Consider the following 16,665-nt stretch of genomic DNA (forward strand, 5'->3'; position numbering starts at 1 on the left):
GCAGAAGAACAAACATCACCTGGAAATCACAACTTCCTCTTAGTGCTACACGTTTTTGTGGAAAGCCAGCAGAGGCTGTGATTGTTACCTCCGTCAAGGAGGTTATGTTTTCGGTCACGTTTGTTTGTTTGTCTGTCTGTTTGTCAGCAGGATGACTCAAGAAGTTATAAACGCCGGATTTGGATGATACTTTGTGGAGTTGTTGGAAATGACAACAGGAACATATTATTATTTTTTGGTGGTGATCAGGGGTCCATTTCTCGATTCCTGTCGTTGCTAACCGTCTTAAGACCGTCTTAAGACCGTCTTACCATTCCCTTGGATTTAGTGGTGAGCGTCGCTGTCGAGAGAGAGTTGAGTCGCTCTTACGAAGGACGTTGCTACCGTCGTTAGCAAAGGCGCTTTCGAGATACGGACCCCAGGATCACTATCCAGAACCAGGAATGTTCTTGTTAAAGACTCTTCACCATTGCGGCATGGGGTGAATTTTGACATTACAGTTTTTAACACCACAAAAACAAGGGAGAAAGAGTTTTTAAAAAGTAGGGTGTAACATAGTCAAATGTTCTATCAAACAACTTCCTTGGCGGAGGTCTGCAGTCTCTGAGTGCATTTCTAGTTTTGCATATCATTTCAGCCAAGCCATCTTGTGCTGTAGCCCTACGGTCCAAAAGCTTTTTGATAAAGGACACTTGCTTCACTCTGGCACATCCATCTTCATGTTGCGAATCTGAAGATTTTACAAGTGTCTGGAGTGAAGTCACCGATGTCCAAATATTCACTCAGACCTTGAACCCAGTGTCCCGCAGTCAGGCAAGAAGCCTATGAGCAGTGGAGACGAATCTTATGGCGTTTATATAGACTGTGCTTAAGTGAAAAGCATCTCCTGAATCCCGTCCAGCTGCCGTGATCGGGTGGAGGTGAAGGAAGTGTGCTTAAGGCGCAGTGGTTCTGCTGGACATGTTAAAAAGTGTTTTACTGTGTGCGAACACATCCACCGCAGGCTTCACTGCGGCCTGGAAACAGCCGCGCTCAAGACATTATGGATTTAGAGGATTGTGTTGAATAAAATGATGTTACACTCTGTACGGGTTTATAAGTATTTGATCTACCCAGAGAACGGAGGGCTTAAAAGATGTATTTGTCTGGACTCTAAGGCTCGCGATGGACATTTGACAAATATATGACAAGCACTGAATGAATACCTAAACCTACTGCATATACCTATAAATACATATTCCAGCGATGAAAAATATTCCTGATTCTGATACTGTTTTCGTTGTTAGAGACCAGGAAGAATTTCTTGATTCCTCATGTTCTTAATTTAATTTTGACGTTTAACCAATTACTAAATAGACTTGTCCAATTGTCAGATTTAGTCTATTTATATTCCTTAATAGAGTAATTCCTGAAATAGACTAATTCTGAGACGGAATTTGCCAGATTCTTGGAATCCGTGTATGCTTTTATAATTCATCTAGGTCACAGTAGTCATAGATGTCTGGTCACAGTCCATTAACCCCTACGTGATAGCCTAGGCTACGTAGTATTCTGCCACATTTTTACTGCAGTCAGTTTCGGGTCAGGCAGCTGTAGGCCTACATCATTGTCCTAGTTTAGTGAGTGTGAGCGCAGTGACACAGATATGGTAAACAAGCTTGCTGAAATATCCCATCTGACATGTTGTGATTTGATATAGCAGCATGTTGTGATGCTGGCCCAGTACTAGACGGCCAATCAAGGCTGTTTTGTGAACGTCATGCCTTTCAATCAGATGTTTAGAAAATGAGATGAAGCATCTGAAACTCTGAGGCAGACTACAGTTGGACAGACACATAATTGGACAGAGAACCAGATGGACAATGTTGGATCTTATCTGGAATATCGCCGCAGCCATCTCATATTGAAAAGCCATTCTGAGACTGTTCAAAGTGACGCGGTTTTCCCATAAAACTCCATCTGCCGGTTGGCGTGGAAGTGGAGTGACACCTGCCCGTAACTCAGGGCCCATCACAGGGCGATGATGGAACGGGGTCACTTTACAGCATAGCGCACGCACACACACACACACACACACACACACACACACGCACGCACGCACGCACGCACGCAGGCACGCACGCACGCACGCACGCACGCACGCACGCACGCACACACACACACACACACACGCACGCACGCACGCACGCACGCACACGCACACGCACGCACACATACACACACACACACATGCACGACACACACACACACACATGCACGACACACACACACTCCACAAAGACAGACAGACATGTGTGGGACGAGAGAGGGAGAGCCACATGTTCCTCTGAGGCCTGCTTACAGCCACATGCGTGTCCCAATAGCGTGAGATATACCCTTGGCTATTTTATTATTAAGGTGTTGACATGTGGTTAAGCTGGTAGGGTCACTGCCTGACTTCCTAGCCAGCAAAATGACTGTGTATTTCTAGATAACTAATCAGGCAGCGTCACAACTTTGCACAAACAAAACTTATAAAACTGTATAAAACTGGAAAAGGTCTGTCCTTGAGAATGTAAAATATATTTAAAAATGTAAAGTTGTTACTTTTTAATGTTTATAAAACAGATGAATGATTGATCTTGTTGCTTATTTTTCACATGCTTCACAGAAGAGAATATAGGTATGCCATCATTTCATACACATGTTTACAAACAAGTTCTTTTCTTTTGCATTACAAGTTGTATTTGAAGGGTGTCTTTTAATCTTTCTTTCATTTTTGCTGCTATCTTTGTTCTTCACTATTCCACAGAGGATGCGGACTACGGGGCAATAACTGGGATCCACATAGGTGAGCAGTACCTCTCCTCTCCTTCCCATCTGTCTTATGTCAACTCCCGGCAACCAGTGCTGAACTGGGGGAGAAATAGGGCCCGGGCACTTTTGGCTTAAAGGGGCCTCCCATAATTAGCACCGCAGAACTGATTCACCAGTGGGCCCCGCACCCTTGTGGGCCCTGCACCCTTGTGGGCCCCTATTTTCAGAAATGTAAAAAAAATACATTTCTGAAAATAGGGGCCCACAAGGGTGCTGGGCCCACCGGGAAATGCCCGATATGCCAGATGGCTAGTCCAGCCCTGTCTGCAACTCTCTGCTTTCTGGACGCCGCTCCGCTCAGCACGCGGGTGGCCTCTTGATTCTGGCAGATGTGCTCAGGCTTTGCAGTGATGTCATCATGGCACGGGATTTAATGCCTCCTGATTGGGTGCTTTGTGCTGGTCCATTGGTAGCGAAGCACATGAGAGGAGCCCAGAGCTCAGACGCGTAAAGGAGGCTCATTTAGCGCCCGCTACACGTTTCTGACAGAAGCTACAATCATTCTCTAGTCTGCTCCTCCCTTGGCTCTCTCCCACAGGTCCCTAACATCAGGCTAACTCCTGCCTTGAGGCACAATGGCAAAACATGCCTAAGCCACACTGTGTGAATTCCAGGCTTCAGGAGAAGCGATGTCTCTCTCTGAAATATTGTGCTGACTTGTAGTAGTTAAGAGGGAGGATTACTGAATTTATTCTGTAAAGGACAAAAAGTCAGTGATGTATGGGTTTTTATAAAAGGGGAAAGCTGGATGCCGGTATGTGATGATGAAGTAGGGGTGGCATTAGACTAGTTGCCTTCCTCTGCAGCCCTTCTAATTCCACCGTAAATCTCCTCTATAAAAGCCTCCTTCAACTTAAAAAAAAAACACAGCCCAAGAAAATGTTGCTATCAAGAGTATTATGGGATGCGAAGAGGTCACCATAGAGGGTAAAGGAGGGGCAGGTTGTATCGAGCGAGGGGAAACCTGGAAAAGGTATCAACTCCCCAGTCCCAATAAGATCCAGACATGGAAAAACAGGGACACATTAAAAACAGGCTCTATTTACAAACCAGATTATTTAATCAGTATGCAGTCCCACAGGCCAAACGCAGCCAAGACACTAATGCTCGGCTGCTGAAACTCCAGATCATTTTCCTACTTCTCCAGATCCTTTGGATTCTTTCAGTGTCAGGTAGCCGCAGCAAGCCTGCGTTCGCCGAGTCCAGTTATGGGGCAATCAGAAGGCTTCATTAAACAGATAATGGCTTTCCCAGGCAAGCTGATGCAATTTCAAACACTGCCTTTTGATACTGCACGTTTTCTATTAAACATTATTGTACATCGATTTCAGGCGAAATACTGTAGGCCGATTCATTTTTTTAGGCTTTTTTCCTCGGTCAGGAAGTCAGATGAATCTGGGACGGTGTATATGATTACAAGTTACCTCACAGGCCGCGGTGATGGTCTTCGGAGGACATGAGAGCCGGCCGGCCTCCATAGGATGGGTCGTGGTTTCCTCGGCTGCCACAGTAGTCTGCTCTAAATCAGCGTTGATATGATCAGCATCAGATGGGTGGCCGGCCAGAAGTGAGCGTGAAGGATGTTCAACATCTTTTCCTCATCATTTGAAGAGTTCAGATGCAAAACCCCCTAAGTGCCTTTTCAGAAAATAATCTTAATTCATTTTTATTTAATACAAAGCTATCAAAATTGCACATTTTTTATTTTATTTGTGTAATATAACTATTTATATGTATTATGAAGTACGTGAATATAAACCAAACCAACAACAGGGTTTTCTAAAAATATAGAAGTGCAGGTCTTCAGAAATGGAGTTAGGGGGTTTTGCATCTGAACTCTTCATTTGGACAGTGATAGAGCGAGCCAGGGAGATACAGACAGAGAGCCTCTCCCCGATATAGTACACAACACCCCCCCTGCTGCGCTGGTGGTTACCCCCATAAGGTTGGGATGGGAACAGCTGCATTGCAGCAGCGCTTGTTAAATGGCACGGTGGGGGTGATTAAAGGGGTGCTGTTCTCTTGTTGACAGCATCCCTCTCGGCCTCTGCTGCTGACACATCATCTGCTTCTCAGCCACCTCTCTGTACTACTGAAGCTGCTCTCGCCCTCCGCTCGTTGATTTGTGGCACTGCTCTTCTCCTCTCCTCTCCTCTCCCTTCGGATCACATTTCTCTTCTCATTACGGACACTACACGCTGTTTTTTAAGGGAGTAAAACATGGTGGTGGGGAGGGAAAAATGGAATATGGAGGCTGGAATTCATTTTATTAGCTCCTCGCCACCCATGTTCTGTTAGCGAGCACCGGGGAAGCTGAGACTGAGGGGACAAATGGGTCCAACGTCCCGGGCCCAAGCAGAGGCGGGGCACAGAATTAGGTCCTCATTACATTGTATGTATTGAGTAGGGGGTCCTTTCAGATACATTTGTCCCGGGCCCGGCCAAAGCTGTCAGCGGCCCTGGCGGGCACCATAACGCATCAGCATCGTTCCTCCAATCTGCCCTTGAATGCACGCCTCAGCAGCTGGATCCAGGGAGCAGAAAATTCCCTGTAGCGTGTAATGAGAAAACGAGTCCCGTGCGTGCACGCTGTCTGCTGCCCGCCTCAGGGCCTTTCATTTCTTTCCTTTTTTTTTTAAACGAATGGGACGAGAGCAGGGCGGAGGTGCCCACATCATTATAGGACAGACGGCCATGTCGGGTAGGGTACCTCAACTCCTCAGCACTGCTTGTTCCCCGGCTCCTGTTGCTGCTCAGGACGGCCGCCACAGTGTGTGAGGTTTTGAGTCATGACGCTGCAGCGAGCTAGCTGACCACATACATGTGCCGAGCGCTTGGCTTTGATTTAGCTGACGCGTGAAAACAACACGCCCGCGTTCTCTCGACTGCTACACAGGCTGAGTGGCTGGTCCAGGGTTTTGGGGGTTGGGGGGGATGTGAATAGCAGCGATGTGTGTGAACGTAGCTTTAGGGCAGCTGGTGGTCGGGCCTGGTACCTGTCATCGAGCAGCCCACCAAAGAGCCCTCACATACGCAGGGCTGGTGGATCACAGATAAGCCCCGGTTGCTGACAGAGGAGTCTCCATCGTGTCTGTCGTCATCTCAGTGGCCCGTTTTCCCCTCATCCTCTCCCGCGCTCGCCACAGACACGCTATAGGCGCATGAGCAATCGTTGTTGCACGATCTCTCAAATCATCTCACTGCTCAGCCTCGAGGCTTTGTGCAGAACATGAGATCCAGCTGTACTGTACTGTACATCCGGCTCCTCGTCATTACCTCTGTGTTGTCTCTGGCCGGCCGCATTGGAGCTGACCCTCATGGCCTAAAGGGCTGTCCCCAGCCACACCACTCAGGGCAGCCGTGCACTGGTTTGCTTGACTTGCATGGATAAACAGGCTTTAGAGTCTGACAGACACAATAGCAGTAGGGGAGGGAATGATGTGCAGTCTAGCTGGGGAAGTTTCATGATAGACTGTGCCTATGAAAGCAGGTGAATGGTTTGGGGGCTCCGGCTCCACAGGTCAGGTCCATTTATTCTGATATACGGCTCCTTCAGCAAGGAGTCCCGCCAGGTTGCCGAGGCCACACACCCTTCACAGCTCTTTATACATTCCTCCAAAGAGGAAAAGCACAAACTAAACATTGCTATGTGTGCATATCCCTGAAGTGCGGGTTATAGTCTTCCACTAGTCCTCCCTCCACTGTTCTCCCCTCCACCGTTACAATTCCTACAATTTCTGAGCGAGATTTGTCATAAGTGAAAAGCCTTTACGTCGTCGGCAGCCAAGACTACAAGTCTGTGAAAAAGTAAAGGAACAAAAAAAAAACGGCGGACTGACTGTCACACCAGTCTGTCCAGATGAAGTGAATTTGCAGGCCTTGGATTAATTACGCGAGTGTCAGGCCTGCCTTACTCCTGCTTGATTTATTTACACAGAAGCCGTCTGGCCACGGGGATGGTTATTACTCTCCGAGTAGAACGGAGCTGTCTGGAAGAGTTTAAGGGATTCTGGTGGGGGGATGTTTGGTACGTGGGGCCCATCAAATGGCAATGTGCATTTCAGGCTACTGCAAATAAACTCAAGCGAGAACTTCCCTCCTCAGGCATCTGCTTGTAACATGTCAGTGAGAGAGGAACAGGCCACGGATTTTACCCAGTTACTTTGACAATCACTGACGCATTTCATACATTTTGACCATTACCGGCACATTAATTAAATAATAATAACTAATGCTTTGCATGCGGCCACCCACAGACTTTTGTTTTCCGTGTGTCTGCTTACAAGCAGTGTCCTATTTGTCTACGTACCAGTGTCGTGTGATTAAATATTTCTGTGAATTTCATAGCTCTGTTCCATATTTCAAACCGAAATGTTCAATATCGTAGGGTCCATAATTAGTAACGGTACACTCCATTGAGTTCATACATTTGTAATAGTATGTTTGACGTATGACGTGTTTTGTTTATATGCTTGGGCTGGACAGTCAAATCCCCTTTATGGCTTTGGAAAGAACAAGAGAAGAGCTCTTTTCCAAAACGCTATATCCACCATTTTTTACTTTTTGCATTTTAATACTGGAATTGATTGTTAAGAAGTCCTATCATATATGTGTGAATTCTTGCCATTCAAATGTTTTGAGAACATACTTTTAAACCTCTATAAAATTGCATTTTGCAATGCAATTCAATGGAATGCCCAATACAAAAATGCCAATTTCCCAACATTCTATAAAATGGATATATCTCATTTTGGAAAAAAGGTCGTAGAGCCTCAGATGGCTGCTTTCTGCTTTTCTCCGTGCTCTCTGAAGCCTGCGGTTTTGCTATGTTGTGGAAACTATTGAAACAATGCAACGTTTTTTCTCTGCCAGTTCAAACTCTCTCTGCCTCCTCTGAGCATACGGGCGGCATGCTGGTGTCATTAATCATGGTGTTTAGGGCCAGAAGTGGAATATCAGGTGTCTCGTTTAGGAGGATATTAGTTAAAACTTACATCTGTCACTGTGCTGCTGGGGCTGCCTCTGCCGGTCCAGGAGGCTGCCTCTCCTCACTGACAGTAGGCCTTCTTGCTCCAGAGAGGGGAGCTGAGGGGAGCTGAGGGGAGCGGAGCTGACTGTGTGCCATGTGCCTGTGGTACACTGCATACCCTTAGACCCGGGCAAAACTAATTGATGGCTGCATAAGCAAAGGGAGGTTGGGGTGTGCTGCGAGGGTACCGGTAAATGGCTCCACCTGGGACATGCATCTACTAAGCAGCGCACATTTGACTTTAACGACAGTGAAATATGCCCTTTCTAATTGGTTGTGATAAACGTGGTCTGGAGAAAGAATATTGTATTATGCAAACAGTGTTGCACTCCAGAACGTGTTGATGCTGGATCGAGGGATGTGTACGTACGGTATGTCTCTGGTTTTATTTTGGTAGAATGTGATTTCACCAATGACTCACTATAAGTGTCATTGGATTTCACATGTGACTGACTGCGTTCATTGTCTCTTTCAGCTGGCCTGAGGAAGAGCTTTCGACTGAGTAGGCGAAACAGCGAAAGCAGACCGTCGGGATGGAGGAAGTTCAAGAGACCTCACCACCCCGGCCTCATTCCCACCTATGTGGAGGTGGTGCCCTACCACAGGGGTCCAGCAGACCCCCACCGCCTGGTTCTGATGTTCGGTAAGTGTGCCGGCCGGGCCCGACTGGCAAAGTCCCTGTTAATGACAAACACCTGTGAGCACTCCTGTTTCTTTTTTTTCTTTAGATATTTTTTTGGTCTTTTTGACTTTATTTATGATAGTATAGTGAAGATGGTGACAGGAAGCGAGTGGGGAGAGAGAGATGGGGAAGGACCGGCAAAGGTCACGGGCCGGGAATCGAACAACTCGGGTCGGCCGCATAGTACATGAGTGCCCTACCGTTAGGCCACATTAGGGCCGAGCACTTCTGTTTCTACAAGTAGATTCCTGCGCTCCTTCCACTTTGATTCAGGCATCTTGAAAGCGATCCATGTCCCCTGCTCAACGAGGAGAGATGGAAAGTGATGTATGTGTTGTGTGCTCGAGCAGAAGGAGAAAGAGCCACAAAGAGCCACCGCATTCCTCTGGGTTCTTTCCGACAGAAGCGACTCGGTGGGCACCCAATGTAAACCAACCCAATGAAGTCCCCTGAAGCCACCAGTCCTAGAGTTAATAATGTCAATCAGTGGCATGTGTTCTTTGGATGGCGCACAAATGGGCTTGCGTTTCATCCAGTGACTGAGTGGGGCAGGCAGGCAGGAGGAAAAGGGATCTGTGCTCTGTGTATCTGCTCTCGCTGTTGCTCCACGGAGCCACAGAGACCTGTGGTCTCACAGGTCTGCTCAGTGTTCTCTTTAATGTCATTGTCAAAACTGCCCGCCCACTTAATGAGGCAGGCAACTGGTCTTCTCTACCACAAGTGCCTTAAGGGTACTTTGAGATGAGTAAGGCTGTGCCTGAAAACAAGCTACGCTAAAAAAAGAGCCCAGATATTTCATGGTTACTCAAATGTGCTTTAGAAAATGTGTGTAGAAAAGTGAACTGTCAAACTTTTCATCGTAGGGTGGTGAGTAGTAGAACTTTGAAATGTTTTTATGCAACGTCAAACTAAATAACTCAAGAACACGGCGTGATGATGTTTTTTCTCCATAAATGGGGTCAAGGTGTAACCGTCATCATTGGCCTGTTTACCGCAGGGCTTTTCCATGTGGTCACTCTGATGTTGTTTTGGTTAGAACTCGCTGGTTAGGTCCCCCGTACGGCACCATCCATCAGGTTGAGAACAAGGGGCTGAGAAGGAGCGTGGTGAAAAGACAGGTTTCGGCTGCCACTATGAGAAATGGTGGTGTGGCACAGGGCTGCTGACAGCTTTGGCTGGGCCCAGGGCAAAGTCATCTGAAAGGGCCCCCCCACCCAATACATAGAATGTAATGAGAAACCAATTCTGGGCCCCGTCTGTCCCTGGGCCCGGGACAACTGTCCCCTTTGTTCTCCCCTGTTGGCTTCCCTGGTGTGGCATGTTGACATGTAAATTCGACATTTCTAAATGGCCTCTAATGTTCATGCCACTCTGTGTACTTTACCATTCGTCATAAAGTTGGCCCCTGTTTTAATTAATCAGATGTCACCATAACTGCGTTTTGTCTGTCAAAATTCTCTCTGTCATGTTGGAGGTAAACCAAGGTTGAAACTGCGCTGGAAAGATATCAAAGGTACCGACAGGCACATTGAAACCGGCGGGGAAAGCGAACAGCTAAGTGCTGAAAGAGAAAATGGCAACTGTGTTTCAGCAGAATCACTGTAAGGAAGTGTGAGTCATCCCCCTTGCTGGACAAGCTTCTCAACAGAACCTGGACCCTGGCAGCGCTCCGGAGTGGGAGCATCACTTCTTGTAAAGGGCCATCATCTTTGCAGCATTAAAAAATCTGACTGCTCTGGAAAAGCCATCCCAACACCTCGCCGTAGTCAATAGAATCCAACTGGTTTCGTTTTTGCCTGAATGATTACATCCTGCCGCGGAATCTTTTGAATGGGAAATGATATTACTACTATACACGTCAGTGGAATATTATACACTTACGCAGGATGTATAATTGTATAATGAATACATGCTGCCCAGCCAAACATTTTAATGAACTATAATTTGATTAACAATTTTAATCTTCATCCTACTGGGTCAGCATGTCTGGCAGGTCCATGTCGAGACTCTCCGACCAGGCAAAGGACGACTGTGTTCCACTGCTCTACAAGCGGCTTCCTCCCACAAGATACAACTTTCATATGCTGAACTCACTAAGGCATAATATGTTCAGTCTGGCCCCCGAGCCTGGAGAGCCAACTCATAATGTGGCATGTGAGTGAGTGAGTGACCCTGCCATGGCTGCTGCCGACATGGTTTTCAATCAGGGCAAGTCACACAGCAGAAAGTCACTGTCTAGCATAGTTTCTCAAAGTGGGCGCTACAGATCCCCTGGGGACGTTGGGAGCCCTTAGGGGTCGTTGAGAAGGACACAGCTGAGTGGGGGTGGGGCTTAGTTCCCATTGGGGGGGCATTAGTCTATTTTATTTTTCAATACTAAGCAGGGCGTTGGCAAGCTTATGATTAGGTCAAGGGAAGGGGTGATTGTTGAAAAAAAGGTTGAGAACCACTGGTCTAGCGGTTTGATCGCAATATTGCCACGCCGGTGAGGTGAGCCTCGCCTCGCCTCGCCTCACGCCCACATGACGTCAAGGGAGAGATTATGCCCCTCTCCTTTACTCCCACTTTTCATCTGTTCACTCATTTGCTGCCTGATTTGTTTCTTTTTGTACTGCGTGTCCTGTGAAAGCCATTTTCAGCGAAAGCAATACGGAGGCCTGGACCGAATATGGAGATCGGTCAGGGCTGGACTGGCCATCTGGCATACCGGGCATTTCCCGGTGGGCCCTGCACCCTTATGGGCCCCTATTTTCAGAATAGTTTTTTTTATTTCTGAAAATAGGGGCCCACAAGGGTAAGTCAGTTCTGCGGTGCCAATTATGAGGGGGGGGGCCCTTTAAGCCAAAAGTGCCCGGGCCCTATGTCTCCCCCAGTCCAGCCCTGAGCACGGTCAAGCAGTTTTATGCATGATTAGAACGCCAGGCATCCCAGGCATCCCAGTCTGTATTAACAGTCCATTTGTGAGAGCTGCATGCTGGGACTTCATCCTTGTTGACTTTGACTCTTAAAGATGTTCCCGGAGAGGTAACCCTGTCCCTCTACTCACTCCTGCTTCAAGACAGCAATGTTGGTCCGTCCGTTCCCTTTGATTCGATATCAGACACACTGTTCATCTTCTGGAAATAATAATATGACTTTTCCAGATAGCGAGGAGCATAGAGAGGGGAGGGGGCGACAGAGACAGAGACAGAGACAGAGAGAAGAGGAGAGGTTGGAGAGGGAGAGCGAGGCAGACAGAGAGAGAGAGAGAGGGGAGGGAACGTGTGGGAGAGGGTGTGTGGGGTGCCTGGCCAGGACAGAGACAGGGCTCTGTGTTTTTGGAGAGGCGGGGCGGGCCGTAGCCACAGACTGAAATCAATATACCACTACCCCGTCAGCCTCGCGCCCGTACCCCTCTGATGGGAAGCCCAGATGCCTTGTGGGAGACAGGGCTGCGTCGTGCCTTGGGATGCTCCTTATGCTGCCATACAGTACAGTACAGTACACACACACACACACACACACACACACACACACACAAATACACACAGTATCCACACTGGGAGGGATGAGCTACCCCCCCGCACCCCACTGGGGTCTCTTGTCTGGCCCCTGAGCTGAGCTGTTGGTCTCAGCACTTCTCCTCATGCGTGGGTTCCAGCCACCCAGAAATTGTAACCTTTTTTTTAAAAGAGCTTTGTTGACTGCGGTCGGTGGTCCCCTTGATTGCACGGTCGTGAAATGGAAACAAACAATGTTTTATTAATGGGCAAAGCGAAACACCATGTGCTCATAAATGGGAATTGGGGATGGCTGTATGAGTAAAGATTTACAATTAGTCATTGTGCATGATGTGCTGCTTCTCTCTGTGAGCTAAATCCCTGACCTTGGCATGGCTAGAGCTGGAGCAGCACAGCTCTCCTCCTAGTTCAGCTATGGGAGGCTTGGTGATTATTTTGCACTAACGGTGTTTTAAAAGGACAGCTGAAGTGGAACCCCATGTGTTTCACGACCGGGAGGTGGGAGAAGTCGAGCGTGGTGATTGTTTTGCACCACTGATGTTCCTCTTCTTCTCGTCCAAGACGAATGGAAAGCACTTCACAGCTCTTGTGTTTTTGTCAGAGGTTTTTTTTTGTCATCAGACTGATTAGCAGCAAGATTCTGCTTTTCAATCAGATCTTCATCAGTGAGTGTCCCGGCGGTTTGAGCCTGTGACTGGTGCTGTGGTTGTGTGTGTTGACTCTGCCATGCCATGCCATGCCATGCCTTTAGGGCTGTAACGATACACTGAACTCAAGGTTCAGTCCGTATCACGATTTTTTGACCTACGGTTCGATACTCCCCATGTTTTTTGAAATGCATATTTTTTAATTAATTATTTTGCTTTTTCACATTTTCCAACATTATAAAATAAAATGATAAATGAAAAAACTCTGATAGTTTATTGGTAGAATAGATGACAAGAGGCTGCTAATCATTTCAAAAGGTGTCAAATTCATAATGGAAATCATTTGAGCCTAGGAAGCACTATCACATCATATCATGTGGCTGTCTTCTGGACTGAAGTGTAACAGAACTTTGAAAGGGCATATCACGATACTGCCTTCTTGCACGGCAGTACAGTATCGTGACTCTGTGAATGACGATTTCTCGGTTTGATACAATATCGTTGCAGCCCTACAAGCCTTGTGCGATAGCATTACACTTTATTGTCAGTTTGCACTGAAATTAATTTTGTGTCCCTGAGCAACACTTGTTTAAGACAGGACATACACATAACATCACAAGACTATTGCCCAACTGACAAAAACAGAGGACACAGGCCTATATACAGACCTACATGCAAACATACATTACATACAACCCACATAACTTGAAGATATTACCAACATGGAGTCTGTGCTCTGTGCTTCCCCGTGCAGGCCCCAGTGGCGTAGGGCTGAGCGAGCTGAAGAGGAGACTGCTGCTGTCCGACCCGGAGCTCTTCAGCGTCACCATCCCGCGTGAGTGACTCCACTACTAACTTCTTACCCACAGCCAGCCACACACAGGGGAACATGCATCAATGAAAAACACATAAGTCAATCAGTCACTCGAATGAGAGGACTTCACGCTAATTTTGATGTGGGTAAATATGTCAATCAGCGTGAGGCTCACGGCATAGTTAGACAGACAGACAAGACAGACAGACAGACAGACAGACAGACAAACAGCAAGAATAAAAGCAAACAAGAAACCAAGAAAGAAAGAAAGAAAGTAAGTAAGAAGGAGAAATATGAACGGATGGAAGGACAGAAAGTGCTTCAGTGGAGTGTGTGTATTTTTTTTCACAGCATGACCGGCAGCGGAGAATGATGGAGAGAGCTTTTCTCCTGGCTGGACCAATGCCATTTATCTGCATGTGACTGGCATGTGGCCCACTACCTTCTCTTCCCTCTTCCCCTCTCTCTCCCTCTTACTCTCTCTTATACTCTCTCTCTCTCTCTCTCTCTCTCTCTCTCTCTCTCTCTCTCTCTCTCTCTCTCTCTCTCTCTCTCCACTGCCGCCGCTCTCGTCTCTGGAAGGCTTTAACTGACAGCTCGCCATATTTTTGAATGGACTCCAAGCATGAGCCCTGCAGCAAACAGACCCAACTTTAACTTCAGACTTTAACCTCACCTGACAGATGCATTTATGTGATTTATGCTGTTAAGCACACGGCACAAGGACTGATAGAGGGAAGGTCAGTTGTTTGTGATTTAGTGTTTGTCTCTCACTTGCCACACGTGGCAGCCACAGACAGACGCATGACTGGAACCACTTGTCATTTTGTGGATAAACAGCAGACTCGCAGCCCGGACTCGTACATTTTTCATACATACGCATTCAACATAGTGAAGCTTATCGACCATTCTCTACATGCACATGCCTTAGCCTATTGATCTCCTGTGGTTCCCTTGTGCTATGTTATCTGCTGCAGATGAATATGTAGCCTATTCTGTTTAATAGCCACAATGCTTTCTCCCCCCCGAGTGGAGTGATCCTGGCATGTTGATGGGTTCAGTGCTTGTGTTTGAGATATCCCCTCTGGTCCGTTTTTATTCAGCCGCAGCCGCAGGGCAGTTTCGCCTCAGCCCAAGCTCAGGAAGTCAGTTTATCACATACCCATGAATACTCCTGGCAACACGCTTCATAATGTAAAGTATATGCATGCATTTGCACAAGGGGGTGTCTGACAAACTGGGGGTAAGGGAAAATGTTAAAGAGAAGAAAAAAAAGGACCTGGCATGCCCCCCATGGGCGGTGGTAAACATTTATGGTTTATTTTGGAGTGTGAGGGGAGTGTGTGTGTGTGTGTGTGTGTGTGTGTGTGTGTGTGTGTGTGTGTGTGTGTGTGTGTGTGTGTGTGTGTGTGTGTGTGTGTGTGTGTGTGACAGTGTGTGTGTGTGTGTGTGTGTGTGACGGGCAGCCCTTGTCCTTGTTAAAGTGGGTCCCGGGCCCTGTGCATGCCTTCGGCCTGACTCAGGGCTGCTGTTAACACATGACTTTAACTGGGGCTCACCCTGTGCCACGACCAACACATGCTACCGCGGAGCCTGTTCCCTTTCTGCACTTAGGCCGCTGAGGGCTCCCCCCCAACCCCAACCTGCACTTGGAGACTGGCTCCTTTGCTTGATGTGAAACATTGTGTGTCACTGTCACAAACACTGTGCTTTTTTTTCTTTGCCCTATTGACCTTGCATCTACTTTCTATCGTTTTTGATGTCTCTCATTCTTTCCTTTCCTTTCCTTTCCTTTCCTTTCCTTTCCTTTCCTTTCCTTTCTGCCTGTCTGTCTATACGTATATATGTGCGTATGTATGTATGTATGTATGTATGTATGTATGTATGTATGTATGTATGTATGTATGTATGTATGTATGTATGTATGTATATATGTATGTATGTATGTATGTATGTATGTATGTATGTATGTATGTATGTATGTATGTATTTACTGAATGTACCTGTATGTCTCTTTCAGACACAAGTCGCAAGCAGAGAAGGCAGGAGAAAGAAGGGGTGGAGTATCACTTTGCCTCAAGACACACATTTGAAAAAGACATCCTCAACCACAGGTAGGCACCATGCACACAGCTAAACATGACATGGTTTCCCCAGCATATGCCCACATTTTCCCATCTGACTGATTTTAATCTGGGGACATTAAGCTTATTTAGATGTTCCTCATTTACAGAGTCAAAGAGTGGCGGCTTGCACCAACCTTCAGTTCTTCTTTCTGAATATATTGAAACCTCATGTGAAAACAGCATGAGGCTCAGAAACAGAGTGAGACATCATCATTTCATAGAGTGCTATGAATTTACTACATTGGCTGTACAACAACTTCATCATATGGTTTACTTTGTTAACTCATTTGGAAACTTTGGATTATGGTGTAATGTTGTCACGAATTGGACATACCAGTAAACCCAGACACAAATTGAGAGGTTATTATTGCAAGCCCTGCATTTTTCATAGTACATCCCATGGTGTAACCAACCACTTTATTAAAACAAGGCCTGTTTTAGTAATGCAGACTACCGGTAAATATGAATCATTTGTGAAAAATATGCCATTATTGTTTGTTTCATCTCTCTCAACAGGGGATCTGGACAAAGGGTTTTGGCAGCTACAATCTTAACTATTAGAGCACACAGGTGGCTCCGATTTCAAGTGTAACAAAAGAAGATTAGATAAAGCCAGGGCTGTGCCAAAACGTCTGGAACGGCTATCTCCTAAAATATGTTACAACTTACTCGGAGTTATCCTGCTGTCCTCCATGGCTCAAGCCAGAGCAGATTATTGCCTTTTTTTTCAGCAGCAGAGGTTATTATCTCCAATGCAAAACCAGGACAGGAGATGAGAGCAGTAAGCTGTGGTGTATTCAGCCAGGGGTTTGGGTCGCTTCCCATTTTCCTCTCCTTCAGCTTGAAGACATCTCCCCTCTGGACCAGGACAGTTACCACTCTCGTGTGCCACATATATGGAGAGCGTGTGCAAGAGCGAGGGGCAAACGTGTGTATGGTGTGTGTGTGTGTGTGTGTGTGTGTGTGTGTGTGTGTGCGCACATGTGTGCATGCCTGCCTGCCTGCCTGTGT

The 16,665-nt window shown here is 46.9% G+C and overlaps 1 protein-coding gene across 1 annotated transcript in view; it reads left to right on the plus strand.

Annotated features, from left to right (window-relative positions):
• LOC134466008 (MAGUK p55 subfamily member 7-like) overlaps nt 1-16,665 on the plus strand; it is a 43,961-nt gene that overhangs the window by 23,015 nt on the left and 4,281 nt on the right. Inside the window, exons 11-14 of the mRNA XM_063219906.1 lie at nt 2,792-2,830; nt 8,361-8,528; nt 13,469-13,549; nt 15,549-15,642. Coding sequence (XP_063075976.1) covers nt 2,792-2,830; nt 8,361-8,528; nt 13,469-13,549; nt 15,549-15,642 — 382 coding nt within the window. The remainder of the gene's footprint in view (nt 1-2,791; nt 2,831-8,360; nt 8,529-13,468; nt 13,550-15,548; nt 15,643-16,665) is intronic.

Source organism: Engraulis encrasicolus, chromosome 16, assembly GCF_034702125.1.
Source record: "Engraulis encrasicolus isolate BLACKSEA-1 chromosome 16, IST_EnEncr_1.0, whole genome shotgun sequence".
In the NCBI taxonomy this organism is placed as follows: domain Eukaryota; kingdom Metazoa; phylum Chordata; class Actinopteri; order Clupeiformes; family Engraulidae; genus Engraulis; species Engraulis encrasicolus.